This window comes from Vitis riparia, chromosome 12 (genome assembly GCF_004353265.1).
Source record: "Vitis riparia cultivar Riparia Gloire de Montpellier isolate 1030 chromosome 12, EGFV_Vit.rip_1.0, whole genome shotgun sequence".
NCBI classification, from domain to species: Eukaryota; Viridiplantae; Streptophyta; class Magnoliopsida; order Vitales; family Vitaceae; genus Vitis; species Vitis riparia.
In genome coordinates, this window is record NC_048442.1 from 18,420,156 (window position 1) to 18,433,404 (window position 13,249).

The window sequence follows — 13,249 nt, forward strand, 5'->3', positions numbered from 1 at the left end:
AAACCTTCTCCCCATCTTGCCAAACCTATTCAAAAGTCATAAATTTGACATGGACAAATATGTCAAAATTTGTGTGCTGAGCGCTGACGAAGTTTACGTTTGCTTCCGAAGAAAAATTTAACGGCAAATGCGGGTCTCGTTCACTTGTATAATAAAAGAAGTTGAATGTATATACATATGTACGTGTATATATTATTTAAAATTTTTAAAAAAAATTGTGAAATATAAGGGAAAAATAAAAAGTAAATTTAAAATTAATAAATTAATTTTTATATATTATTTTAAATTTATTTTAACACTTTTATTTAAAAATTAAATAATTTAACATAAACTTCTAATTAATTTTAATTATAGATTTTTTTTTATAATAAAATCAAATATAAAAAATAATTTTTATTAATACTTTTATGCAAAGTATGAAATATCGATAAATATGAATATATAATTAATTTTTGTAATAAAAATATCAGTGTAATTGACATAAGTACCATTAAAGATAATATTTATAATATTATAAAATATGATAATTTATTGGATTATAGGAACTTGTCGATGATTATCCATATTGATATATATCTTTTTGTTACTCTCAAGATACCTCTAATGAAAATCGATTCTATTTTCTTCATACATTCTAATTTCTTTTTATTGTTTTCTTATTCTTTCATTTTATAATTTTACAACATATCAAATTTTTATAAAAAAATTAACTTAAATTATTTTAATACATTTATTTTTTTTATTTTAAATTTTTAAAAATTCTTTTATTAAAACATGTTTTATTACATTTTAAATAAAAAATAAAATTGATTTATATAAAATATTTTATTTGATATTTAATTTCTAAAATTTTATTACAAATTGGTGATAATTTTTTCTATTAACATTAATTTATTTAAATAATTAAAATTATTAATAATTTATCTTATCAAATTAATTTTAATTTATAAAATATTAGGACTTCATTAATTTTTTTTATATTGTAGTAATTTTTGAGTAAAATTATATTTTTAATATTTTAAAATAAAAACATTTCAAATTAAAAGGATAAATTAAAAAAATTAAGAGTGAAGCTAAAGTAATTTTTTAAAATAGGATTAATGAGATAAATATGAAAAGTAGTTAAAAATAAAATGACAATATAAATTTAAAATAAAAGATAAATTAAAAATAAATAATTAAAAAATAAAAAAAAGGATAAATATCTTTTTTTTTAAAAAAAACTTTCAAAAAATGCATTATTTTTTTTTCAATTTTTCGCTCCAAACCCAAATTTTGCCTATATATCGAATATATTGACAATTTTTCTGGCATTTCCACAAATTTTTGGCTCGATAATCCAAATTTCCAAACCTTACTTTTATGCAAGTAAAAATAGTCATAATGATATGCATTCATCGAATAAAACATGGTAGGAAATAACAAGAAGACAACATTGAGGACAAGAGAAAACTGTCCAAAGGCGTATTTTTTAAATATTATTTCAAATAAATATTATTAAAAATAAATACAAAAAGTACGATATTTGTCACCACTTGTGCTTGTTTTTACATTCTATTGCATTAAAAAAATTGTATTTGTTTATTCATTCTATACATCATCCAAATAAATAATTTAAATACAGCACATCGCTCAACCTTATCTCTAAAATCCATCCATTAAATTAATAGAATTCAATTTTTAATGAACCTACCGTATGGAATCTGCCATGCTCATAAGTCTTGTCTTTATTACCATATATAATGTAATGTCCATAGTAAATTCTTCTTCTCTATAATTTCTCCTCTCCCTAAATTTGTACATTTAATCTACCAAACTAAATAAACTAACTTTGGTGCCATTTCGATACATTTTTTTATTTTTATTTTATTTTCAAATAAAAACTCTTATAAAAAATATAAGACCGGTTAAAAAAAAAAAGGTTTAGATCTTAAAAACCCTTCTCAAAAATTGATTTTTTTTTAATCTCTTATATTTTACAAAATTTAAAAAATGTTTTCAAGCATACGAAGATATGTACCTATTATTAAGATGAAATAATTGGAGATTAATCACCTAAATAATTATGATTGAATGTCGTAAAGGGTTTAATCTACCTTCGTTGGACACCAATTAGTTTCCAACGAGATAGTCAAAGTTTGAACCATATTATAGTTAAAATTTTGGTTCCATAGGAGATTAGAGATGGATGTTGAGATGTAATAATTTTGCTTTTAAGGCTTAAGGTAAAGATTGTTGGGATGCAAAAATTGTTCAAATGTAATAATATTTCTCTTAAATCCAGAAATGTCACTCAAATGATGGTGATAACCCGACCCAAGACATACTTTATGTATTAGAATATAACATTTTGAATAAATTTAAAATATGGAAACTATCTAGAAAAATAAAATTTTCATGGTTGAATTCATTTTAAGGCATTTCTTTCCCAATTAAAGGTAAAGGGGAGGGGAATTACATAGATTTTAGGTACATGATTTTATTATTAAACAAATATTTTTAAAAATTTTAAAAACATGGATTATTGCTAAATATAAATATGTTTTTTTAAATGTATTAAAAAAATGAGAATATATATGTTAAGGACAAATTATTTTAACATTCATTTATCCGTGGAAAAAAAATATATATTATTATTGTTTTTACAATTAAATTTTAAATATTTAATAAATAATTTGCAAACTCAAATGGAAAAATGGAGGCAACCCCACTCACAGGGAAGTGGAACGCTTAAGAAACCAAGTCATAGATGAACAGTCCCTAGGAAACAAAGAGAAGAAAATGGCAAGTTGGCAAATGGCAACTGTCTTTTAACAGGAAAAATAAAAATAAAAAAATTATAAAAAAATCATTTGTATAGAAAATTAATAATTTTATTTTTGTTAGACTTCATGTCAGCAGTTTCATGGAAGCCACCATTTAACCTCAATAAAGTGGGAGGTCAATAGCTTGTGATGTTTACCCATTCTATGCTTTGGTAGAAGGTTTCTTGCATGACAAAAAGGACCCCACAGGCTGGTCTTCTTCCCTAGTTTCTGTTGTTTTTATTCAGTTTTAAGGTTTCAGATCTGAGAAGCCAATCCATGGGCTTAAGTCTTGGGGTTTATGAGTTAAAAGCACCATAAGTGCTTCTGGGTTTGTTGTACTTTTCTGTATTTTGAATAAAAAAACAGGTAGAGATCAGAGAAAGGAGATATGGGGTTGGTGGGTGTCCAAGAAAATGGGAATGGTGAGATGGGTTTGTCTGGTGTTCCTTTGGGAAGTAAGAACAAGTACAGGAGGATGGATTCTGAGCTGACAGAGGAGGATGATGCTTCACAATCACACCATCATCATGTGTCTAATAGCACCAAGAAATATGTCTTTGCTTGTGCCGTTTTTGCATCTCTCAACTCAGTTCTTCTTGGATATGGTAAGCATTTCTCTCCTTTCCCCCCCTATTGTTCTATCCAATTGTTGGGTTAGAAGGGTTTGTTGTTCTTCTTTTGATTGAGTGTGACAATTGTTTGAGGGCTCTATTGTTTATTTATGGTAGGATACCCAGATCCTAATTCATTCTTTATACTATGTTTGGTTGTTGAGAATTTGCTGGAAAAATGGTAAACATGGAATCCTATAATAGGCTAATAGCCACTTCAAACCCAATCTATGGGATATTATTACTTATGGCAGAATACCCAGATCCTAGTTGATTCTTTATTCTATGTTTGGTAGTTGAGAATTTGCTGGAAAAATGGTAAACATGGAATCCTATAATAGCCGCTCCAAACCCAATCTATGGGATATTATTGTGATTAGTCTTAATTTTACTAATTATCACATACATTTGAAAACCCAGCAAGATGAGATCTAACAATGAAATTATCAGGGAAAAGCATCTGCACAGATGGAGAAACAGTATTTCATATGATTCTAAAGATACCCTGCCTATCATCAACTGATGAATGAGAATTGACAAGATTTAATTTAGTCTTATAGTTGATTAAGGTTAAAAGGGGAAAAAATTGGATCTGCTTCTAGTACTCTCTTTCTGTTCAATAATTTGGTTGGCTGAATTGAAGCTGTAGCTTGAAGTTTTTGTTTTCAACCTTCAGATGTAGGTGTTATGAGTGGAGCAATCATATTCATTCAGGAAGATCTGAAGATAACAGAGGTGCAAGAAGAAGTGCTTGTTGGGTCTTTGAGCATCGTTTCACTTCTGGGTAGTTTAGCTGGTGGAAGAACATCAGATGTTATTGGTAGAAAATGGACAATGGGCTTAGCTGCTGTTGTCTTTCAAACAGGTGCAGCTATAATGACTTTTGCTCCATCCTTTCAAATACTTATGGTGGGAAGACTCCTGGCTGGGGTTGGAATTGGCTTTGGAGTCATGATTGCCCCTGTCTACATTGCTGAGATATCACCTACTGTTGCTAGAGGCGCCCTTACCTCCTTCCCGGAAATTTTCATAAATTTGGGGATTCTTCTTGGTTATATATCTAACTATGCATTTTCAAGTTTTCCAGTACATACAAACTGGAGGATAATGCTTGCTGTGGGAATTCTGCCCTCAGTCTTTATTGGATTTGCACTTTTCATCATTCCCGAGTCACCAAGGTGGCTGGTCATGAAGAATCGAGTTGAAGAAGCAAGATCAGTGCTGTTGAAAACAAATGAGAATGAGAGTGAGGTGGAGGAGAGACTTGCAGAAATACAACTAGCTGCAGGAACTGGTGATGCAGAAAATCATGAAGAGAAAGCTGTGTGGCGTGAACTGTTGAAACCGTCGCCTTCACTTCGTCGCATGCTAGTCACTGGTTTTGGAATCCAGTGTTTCCAACAGATTACAGGAATTGATGCTACTGTCTATTACAGTCCTGAAATTTTCAAAGGAGCTGGAATTGAGGGTAATTCAAACCTTCTTGCTGCAACTGTTGCTGTGGGAATTACAAAGACTGTTTTTATATTGGTTGCTATTTTTCTGATAGACAAACTGGGGAGAAAGCCCCTCCTGTATATCAGCACAATTGGAATGACTGTTTGTTTGTTCAGTTTGGGGTTCGCTTTAACTTTCTTGGGCTCAGGAAATGTAGGGATCGCATTGGCGGTATTGTCTGTTTGTGGAAATGTAGCTTTCTTCTCTGTGGGAATGGGCCCTATTTGCTGGGTTCTGACATCTGAAATCTTCCCTTTAAGGCTGCGTGCTCAAGCGGCAGCACTTGGGGCAGTGGGAAATAGGGTGTGCAGTGGTCTGGTTGCCATGTCTTTCCTTTCTGTCTCAGATGCAATCACAGTTGGTGGAACATTCTTCATATTTTCTGTAGTTTCAGCTCTTTCTGTTGCCTTTGTTTACATGTTTGTCCCAGAAACCAAAGGAAAATCCCTAGAGCAAATTGGGTTACTATTTCAGAATGAACATGAATGGCAAAGAGGTGAAGTGGAGCTTGGGGATGTTGAACATCTAGTGCAGAAAGAATGATTGGTCAGGAAGTTTCATTTTATGAGCTAAAATCTCCCAGAATTATCTGAACAAGGATGGGTTCCATTCCATGTTTCTGAGCGTTTTACATCTCTGATGGAATCATTACAGAGTTTTGGCATGCAGCATGTGGAAAGAGAATTCTTGCTGGAACACATAGGTATCAGCCTATGGAAGAAATTCCATTTCTGTAAGTCTGTAATGAGAAAATGTAATCTTATTTGAATAAGTCTGGCTGTTCCAGTCACTGGCATATCTTAGTTTTGTTCCGAATACATGTCATATACATCTATTCTTATTGAGTTGATTGACTTCAAAATCCGGTGAAATAATTGAGTTTGTATCGGATTTGTAACATCTTTTGCAATACCTATTTTTTGAAGTTCTACCATTTTAAATGGATGCATTGAAGCTGGGACACAACTATAACTGGAATACTACATGCATGATCTCCAGGTTTGATGTTGTCTTGCCCTTTTGAGCTTCTTCATATCATATCATGCTCTCAAGAATTCGAGTCTAAGTTGGGTTTCGACATTTCTGAATTTTTCTCAAGGCAATGGAAATAATTCCAGGTTCTTGATCTTTACTACTAAGGAAAACTTTTGTCAATTGTTCTTTCTTGTGGCTGCATTATTGTTACTGGCTAATCTTTTCTGGTGGTTGCCTTCCTCGTTTTTCTCTTCGATCATTTGGAGAGAACATCTTTTAATTGTTTTCATTTGTTTTTTAGGGGTTGTTTTAAAAATTAATTATACAAACATGAAGAACGGTTAAATCAAAGCAAAACATTATAAACAGATTATTAAAAGCATTTCAAGTTCTCAAATAGATTTTTATTTTACAAAACATTAGAAAACAATATTCAAAAACTGTTTTTAAAAACCGTTTTTTAGAACTATTTTAAAAAATAGTTACCAAACACTAATTATCAATAGAGAAAGTAGACATAAAATCATTCACGCTACTATTCCATTAGCCAAAACCCATCAAAAGCATCAATAGTCATCCCCTCTTATCTCTACAAAGAGGGCTTCTATTCTCGGCAAAAAGAAAAAGCCAAGAGGAAAGATGGAGCAGATAGAGCATAAGTATGTTGAACTGAACGGACTGAAGCTTCATGTGGCTGTGTTGGACACAGGTGAAGAACAAACCTTATGCTCTGATACCATTTGAAGTTAATTTAATTGTGTATCCATTCCTATAAAAGAAGTATCTGTGCAGGTCCTAAGGTGGTGCTATTCCTGCATGGTTTCCCTGCAATATGGTATTCATGGAGGCACCAAATGGTTGCTGTTGCAGCTGCTGGATACTGAGCAGTTGCCTTTGATTTTAGGGGCTATGGGCTCTCCCAACAGCCTCCTGAGCCTGAGAAGGCGTCTTTTGATGATCTGGTGGTTAATATCATTGGAGTTATGGACAATTTGGGCATCAGTAAGGTGCTATATAATATGCCATTAATAAAATTTCAAAAACTTTGAACTGATCTTCAAGGATGAATTTGGTGTTAGTTTGATAACTTGGGGTTTTTAGTTTGAGTTGGGATCTCTGATTGTTTATTTTCCGAGCTGTTTATCAATCATCTCATGTGTGGGTATTAGACTGCAATGATGGTGTTGATTTTTTATTTCAACAATTGTTGGCAGTTTAACCTTTTGAATCAAATTGGTAGCTTAACTGTCTTCAAGCTGGAGAGGGTTCCGAGAAATGGGACTGAACTGAACCCAGATGGTTGTGCTTCTCTTTCATGTTTTTTTTTTTTCAAGGAATGTGAAAGACAGAGTGGGAAAATAGAGAAGAAAAAACTTTAATAGAGTATCAGAAAAGTGTCATCAATCAGATCACATGTACCCGCCCTTAATTTCTGTTGTCTCATTGTCTTGTTTTTCATACCTGATTCCATTCTTTGACTATTTGTGTAGGAAAAAAAAACGACAAGGGACAAGTTCAAACCAGTTAGGTATATGCGCAAATGTATGATGGGAATCTTTCCATGTGAAACTGTTCATTGGCTGGGATTATAGCTTTGAGAAAATCATACAATTTTCTATGTGTTGAAAAATATTTGTTATAACCCTTCACGGCTCTGTTGTCTCATTGTCTTGTTTTTCATACCTGATTCCATTCTTTGACTATTAGTGTAGATTGAGAAAATCATACAATTTTCTATGTGTTGAAAAATATTTGTTATAACCCTTCACGGCTCTGTTGTCTCATTGTCTTGTTTTTCATACCTGATTCCATTCTTTGACTATTAGTGTAGAAAAAACAACGCAAATGTATGATGGGAAAGATCCTTCATGGCTTTAAAAGAAGTCATGTAGATATTATCATCTATAAGATTAAGAGAAGTCCATACTTATATAGCGCTAAGAACTTTCTCCCCTATCCAATGTGGGATGTCACATTTGTACCCATTTCCACTTTGAAAAGTGTTTGACAACCAAGCTAAATCATAGTTCAATAATATAAACCCGATGTTCCATGTTGCATTCCAAAATGAAACATATCTTGATGGACTATCATTTAGTATGAGACCATGTTACTCACTACTCCTTTGGCATGTCTTCTATCTCTCCCAAAGATCAATGGCGGATGCTCTTACAAAGCCTCTCTCATCCCATCAATTCCAATTTTTATGCACCCAGATTGGTATCGCTAACAGGAGTATAGTCTTGCAGGGACATGTTAGAGACTCTGATTCCGTTTCCTCAAGTCAAGGAATTTGTTTTGATTTGATTTTAATTTAATTCTGATACATTTAACTTAAGTCGATCAATGCGATATCTTTTCGTAAACTAATTTTCTGATCTTCAGCTTACATTTAATAAACTAGTTGTTGCTGATGGTTGGATTGTTGGAGCAGGCTTTTCTAGTAGGGAAGGACTTCGGAGCTCTTCCGGCATTCCAGGTAGCCGTGGTCCACCCTGAAAGGGTGTCTGGTGTCATAATACTGGGTGTCCCTTTCACTCCACCAGGTGCATTTGCCATCCAAATGCAACTCCTTCCCAAAGGCTTCTATGTTCAGAGGTGGCGGGTACAATTTTGTCATCACCACCACCATCAGCTTCCTTTTGAATCTCCCACAATTGCTCACTTCCAAATCACAAGACCATCAATGCCTATCTAATTGCAAGAGCCAGGGAGAGCTGAAGCAGATTTTGGTCGCTTTGATGTTAAGACGGTGATAAGAAACATCTACATTCTGTTCTGTAGAAGTGAGCTCCAAGTAGCCAGTGATGACAAGGAGATCATGGACTTTGTTGATCCATCTACCCCTCTACCGGTATGGTTCACCGAGGAGGACCTCAAAGTCTACTCAAGTCTATACGAGAATTCCGGGTTCCATACAGGTAAGAAGAGAACTTCCTTTGAAGGAATTACACACTTCTGGCCTAAAACACCTGGAATGGTACTGATTTTCCTTTGAAGTTGCTTGGCAAAATAGATCCTGAAATCAATCTATGACTTGTTGCTGCTTCCATGACTTTGGGTCAAGATTGCGGTGTGAAGGATCCGAAAATTACAGCTCCAGGGCTGCTAATCGTGGGTGAAAAGGACTATGTTCTAAAATCCCCACGGATGGAGGAATACATTAAAAGCGAGAAAGTCAAGGAGTTTATGCCCAATTTGGAGATCATGGCAGTTGGGTGATTCACCCTTGAACCAGAGACTTCACTTAGGCTATGCTTGGTTCCGGAAAATGCAAGAGAAAGAAATTTGGGAGGAAAAATGGAAGGAAAGAAAAAGTTAAGGAAATAAATATAAATTTTTTCACTTGTTTGGTTATCCATAGAAAATTGAAAGAAAAAAAAAAGTTTGTTTTCTTTTGTTTAGTTAATCACGGAAAAAAAGGAAAAATGAAAAGAAAACAAAATTAACAATTTGTCCTACATAGTTAGCAATCTCTTCAAACAATTTCTATGAGAAAATTTTACTACCATACCAAAAATTTAGCATTTATGAATTTATATTTTTAAAGAATAGGAAAAACAGAGACTTCACTCATTTTCTCAGTCACCAAACAGTATCCTTTATGGAGTGTAGCATACAACTCTTTGTTTTTTAAAACATTATTAAATATTTAAACACTAATTACTTTATCATAAAAGCACTTTTGATAGAATAAGTGTTATTAACAAAAAATATTTTAAGCTAAAAGCTATTATTATTATTATTATTATTATTATTATTATTATTATTATGATCACTCCCAAGACATTAACCCTCCAAAGCCTCTCACTAACCCATCATGCATATTAATTAAATCAAGTGATGGTTGTATCTTTTAACAAACATGAGACAACAAAACAAGCGTACTTGAAAGCTTTAACCTCTGAACATGGAAGAAACCAACCCATTTCTAGGGGCGGAGAAAACCAAGAAGGCAGACTTCTTTGTTACTACCCCCACCAACTCACCAAATTTTGGGGCATTTAATGACTTGTTTGGATTATCATTTATTTGGCCTACAACTTCTTTCCCAAAGATTCAAGATCTACAATTACATGGAGTACTAATTAATTGGATTTATAATATACATCTTATTTTTATAAATCAAATATAAAATATGAAAGCTATGTTTGGTTCAAAAAGTTTGAGTAGAAGGAAAGAAAAGTGAAGGGAAAAAAAAATGATTTAAAATTAAAAGCATCGAAAGTCATCCCCACTTATATCTACAGAAAGGGCTTCCGATAAATCTATCAGAAAAAGAAGAGACCCAAAAGGAAAGATGGAGCAGATACAGCATAAGTATGTTGAAGTGAGCGGACTGAAGCTTCATGTGGCTGAGTTGGGCACAGGTGAAGAACAAACCTTATGCTTTGACACCATTTGAAGTTACTTTAATTTTTTTGCATCCTTTAATCTAAAAGAAGTCACTCTGCAGGTCCTAAGGTGGTGCTGTTCCTGCATGGTTTCCCTGAAATATGGTATTCATGGAGGCACCAAATGATTGCTGCTGCAGCTGCTGGATACCGAGCCATTGCCTTTGATTTCAGGGGCTATGGGCTCTCCCAGCAGCCTCCTGAGCCTGAGAAGGCGTCTTTTGATGATCTTGTGGTTGATGTCATTGGAATTATGGACAGTTTCGGCATCAGTAAGGTACTATATAATAAGCCATCAATAAGATTTCAAAAAACTTTGAACTGATCTTCAAGGGTGAATTCGGTGTTCGTTTGGTAACTTGGGTTTTTTAGTTCGAGTTTGGATCTCTGATTTTTTATTTTCAGAATCTGTTTATCCATGATCTCATGTGTGGGTATGAGACTGCAAGGATGGTGTTGATTTGATTTCAACAATTGTTAGTAGTTTAACCTTTTGAATCAAATCGGTAGCTTAACTGTCTTCAAAGGTGGAGATCAGATAAATGGGGTTCTGAGAGATGGGACTGAACCGAACCCAGATGGTTTTGGTTCTCTTTTATGTTTTCTTTTTCCGGGAATGTGAAAGACAGTGGGAAAATAGAGAAGAAAAACTTTATTAGAGGAACGGAAAAGTGTCACCGATCAGATCATATGTACCCGCCGGCCGCCGTTTATTTCTGCAGTCTGATTGTCTCGTTTTTCTTACCTGCTTCCATTCTAAATAATTTTTTGGATAATCAATTAAAAAGGGATGAAATCTTCACCGCATACATTTTTGATCTTTTTTTTTGCAGAAGTAATTTTTTTTCTACAGTCATTACCTTTTGTTTAGGGTACCAACAAAAGGGACAAGTTCATTACTGTTTGGTGTAGGCGTAAATGTCTTGATCAGAGGCTGTCATATCACTGAAGGGATAGAGGAATGTACGAACGGCATCTTTCCATGTGAAACCGTTCATTGGCAGTAGCTTTGAGCACTTGACGGACTATCATTGCGTACAAGGCCATGTTGCTCACTACTCCTTTGGCTTGTCTCACAAAGCCTCTATCATCCCGTCAATTCCAATTTTTATGCACCAAGATCGGTATCTCGAACGGAGTATCGTCTTGCAGGGACATGTTAGAGACTCATTCCAGTTCCTCAAGTCAAGGAATTTGATTTGATTTTAATTTAATTCTGATTACATTTAACTTAAATTAACCAATGTAATATCTTTTGTAAACTAATTTTCTAATCTTCAGGCTTACAGTTAATAAACTAGTTGTTAATGATGGTGGGATTGTTGGAGCAGGCTTTTCTAGTAGGGAAGGACTCTGGAGCTTTTCCAGCATTCCAGGTAGCCGTGCTCCACCCTGAAAGGGTGTCTGGAGTCGTAACATTAGGTATCCCTTTCATGCTACCGGGTGTTTCTGTTATCCCAATGCATCTCCTTCCCAAAGGCTTCTACGTATTGAGGTGGCAGGTTCAGTTTTTCGCCTTCATCATCTTCTTTCTCGGCCTCTTACATAATTACATTGCTCACTTCCATGTTCAGTACCATTAATGCCTGTCTAATTGCAGGAGCCAGGGCGAGCTGAAGCAGATTTTGGCCGCTTTGATGTTAAGACTGTGATAAGAAACATCTATATGCTCTTCTGCAGAAGTGAGCTCCAAGTAGCCAGTGACGACCAGGAGATCATGGACTTGGCTGATCCATCTGCCCCTCTACCACCATGGTTCACTGAGGAGGATCTCAAAGTCTACTCAAGTCTATACGAGAATTCTGGGTTTCGGACTCCATTACAGGTTCCATACAGGTAAGAAGGGAACTGAACTTGAAGAAATTACATACTTGTGGCCTAAAACACCTGGAATGGTACTGAATTCCTTTGAAGTTGCTTGGCAAAATACATCCTGAAATCAATCTATGACTTATTGCTGCTTCCATGCAGGACTTTGGGTATAGATTGTGGTGTGAAGGACCCAAAAATTACAGCTCCAGGGATGCTAATCATGGGTGAGAAGGACTATGTTCTAAAATTCCCAGGGATGGAAGAATACATTAGGAGCGAGAAAGTGAAGGAGTTTATGCCCAATTTGGAGATCATTTTCCATGAAGAAGGAAACCATTTTGTCCAGGAACAATTTCCAGAGGAGGTGAATCAACTACTCATCACCTTCCTTAACAAACATAGTACCTGATGAAGATGGTGTGTGAGGTCATGAGTTCAGTCTCCAGAGGCAGAACAAAAAGATCCGAGTAAGAAGAATGGAATGCTCACTGTGGCAGCTTTAATAATGTATTTGGAAAACACCTCTTATGGAGTTCCTACTAATGAAGAAAATTATGAGAAGAAATCATATATATATATATATATATTTGTATTTATGTATGTGCGTATATATTTAATCAACTAAATAGTTAGAATATAAAAATATTTACTTATAATAATCCTTAGTTTAATAAATGATCAACAAAATATTTATATGATATTTTTAAGATTATATTTGATTTTAAATATAGATGAGATAATATTTTATGTATTTCTTTTATACTACGATTCTCTCTTAATGTATTTTATATAATTTTATTTCTTGATTCATTTTCAACTTCTTAAAAAATGGTTTTCACTTTTTATTTTTTATTTTTATCAAAACACCAAATTAGTATTTTTCATTTTTTTTTATTCATTTTTTAAGTACAATTTGAAGAAGGTCCACACTTTAAGGAGTTATTTTTTATAATTATTTTTGAAAATGGTTGTAAAAAATAATTTTTTGAGTTCTTTGAGGTATTAGAATAAAAGTTTGTTTTAAAACCTAAAATATTTTTAATATATTTTTAATATTTTTAAATATATTTTTAAAATAATTTTTATGTGTAATGTTTTATTTTTAATCATTTTATAAATTTATATAATTATTTTTTAAAACGGTATTTAAAAA

At 33.4% G+C, this 13,249-nt stretch overlaps 3 protein-coding genes and 1 pseudogene across 3 annotated transcripts; all 4 read left to right on the plus strand.

The window, feature by feature from the left end:
* Positions 1-2,958: 2,958 nt before the first annotated feature.
* Positions 2,959-5,849, plus strand: LOC117927302 (probable polyol transporter 4). Its single transcript, XM_034846777.1, has 2 exons — positions 2,959-3,412; positions 4,095-5,849. The coding sequence occupies exons 1-2, from the start codon at positions 3,196-3,198 to the stop codon at positions 5,456-5,458; spliced, it is 1,581 nt and encodes a 526-aa protein (XP_034702668.1). The 5' UTR covers positions 2,959-3,195; the 3' UTR covers positions 5,459-5,849.
* Positions 5,850-6,379: 530 nt separating this feature from the next.
* Positions 6,380-7,738, plus strand: LOC117926499 (annotated as a pseudogene).
* Positions 7,739-8,303: 565 nt separating this feature from the next.
* Positions 8,304-9,112, plus strand: LOC117926063. Its single transcript, XM_034845148.1, has 3 exons — positions 8,304-8,488; positions 8,675-8,811; positions 8,958-9,112. The coding sequence occupies exons 1-3, from the start codon at positions 8,304-8,306 to the stop codon at positions 9,110-9,112; spliced, it is 477 nt and encodes a 158-aa protein (XP_034701039.1).
* Positions 9,113-10,070: 958 nt separating this feature from the next.
* Positions 10,071-12,678, plus strand: LOC117926496 (bifunctional epoxide hydrolase 2-like). Its single transcript, XM_034845601.1, has 5 exons — positions 10,071-10,260; positions 10,347-10,561; positions 11,616-11,786; positions 11,885-12,120; positions 12,256-12,678. Exons 1-5 carry the CDS (start codon positions 10,191-10,193, stop codon positions 12,503-12,505), a joined length of 942 nt encoding a protein of 313 aa, XP_034701492.1. The 5' UTR covers positions 10,071-10,190; the 3' UTR covers positions 12,506-12,678.
* The last annotated feature ends 571 nt before the right edge of the window (positions 12,679-13,249 follow it).

What these genes read in the sequence shown, in the direction of transcription:
- LOC117926496 (XM_034845601.1), top strand. Translation starts at nt 10,191, where the DNA reads ATGGAGCAGATACAGCATAAGTATGTTGAAGTGAGCGGACTGAAGCTT. An exon ending in ACAGTTTCGGCATCAGTAAG is followed by an intron (nt 10,562 to 11,615) that starts GTACTATATAAT and finishes TTGTTGGAGCAG; the next exon opens with GCTTTTCTAGTAGGGAAGGA. An exon ending in CCATTACAGGTTCCATACAG is followed by an intron (nt 12,121 to 12,255) that starts GTAAGAAGGGAA and finishes GCTTCCATGCAG; the next exon opens with GACTTTGGGTATAGATTGTG.
- LOC117926063 (XM_034845148.1), top strand. Translation starts at nt 8,304, where the DNA reads ATGGTTGGATTGTTGGAGCAGGCTTTTCTAGTAGGGAAGGACTTCGGA. An exon ending in AAAGGCTTCTATGTTCAGAG is followed by an intron (nt 8,489 to 8,674) that starts GTGGCGGGTACA and finishes TCTGTTCTGTAG; the next exon opens with AAGTGAGCTCCAAGTAGCCA. An exon ending in GAATTCCGGGTTCCATACAG is followed by an intron (nt 8,812 to 8,957) that starts GTAAGAAGAGAA and finishes CTTTGGGTCAAG; the next exon opens with ATTGCGGTGTGAAGGATCCG.
- LOC117927302 (XM_034846777.1), top strand. Translation starts at nt 3,196, where the DNA reads ATGGGGTTGGTGGGTGTCCAAGAAAATGGGAATGGTGAGATGGGTTTG. An exon ending in CTCAGTTCTTCTTGGATATG is followed by an intron (nt 3,413 to 4,094) that starts GTAAGCATTTCT and finishes TTCAACCTTCAG; the next exon opens with ATGTAGGTGTTATGAGTGGA.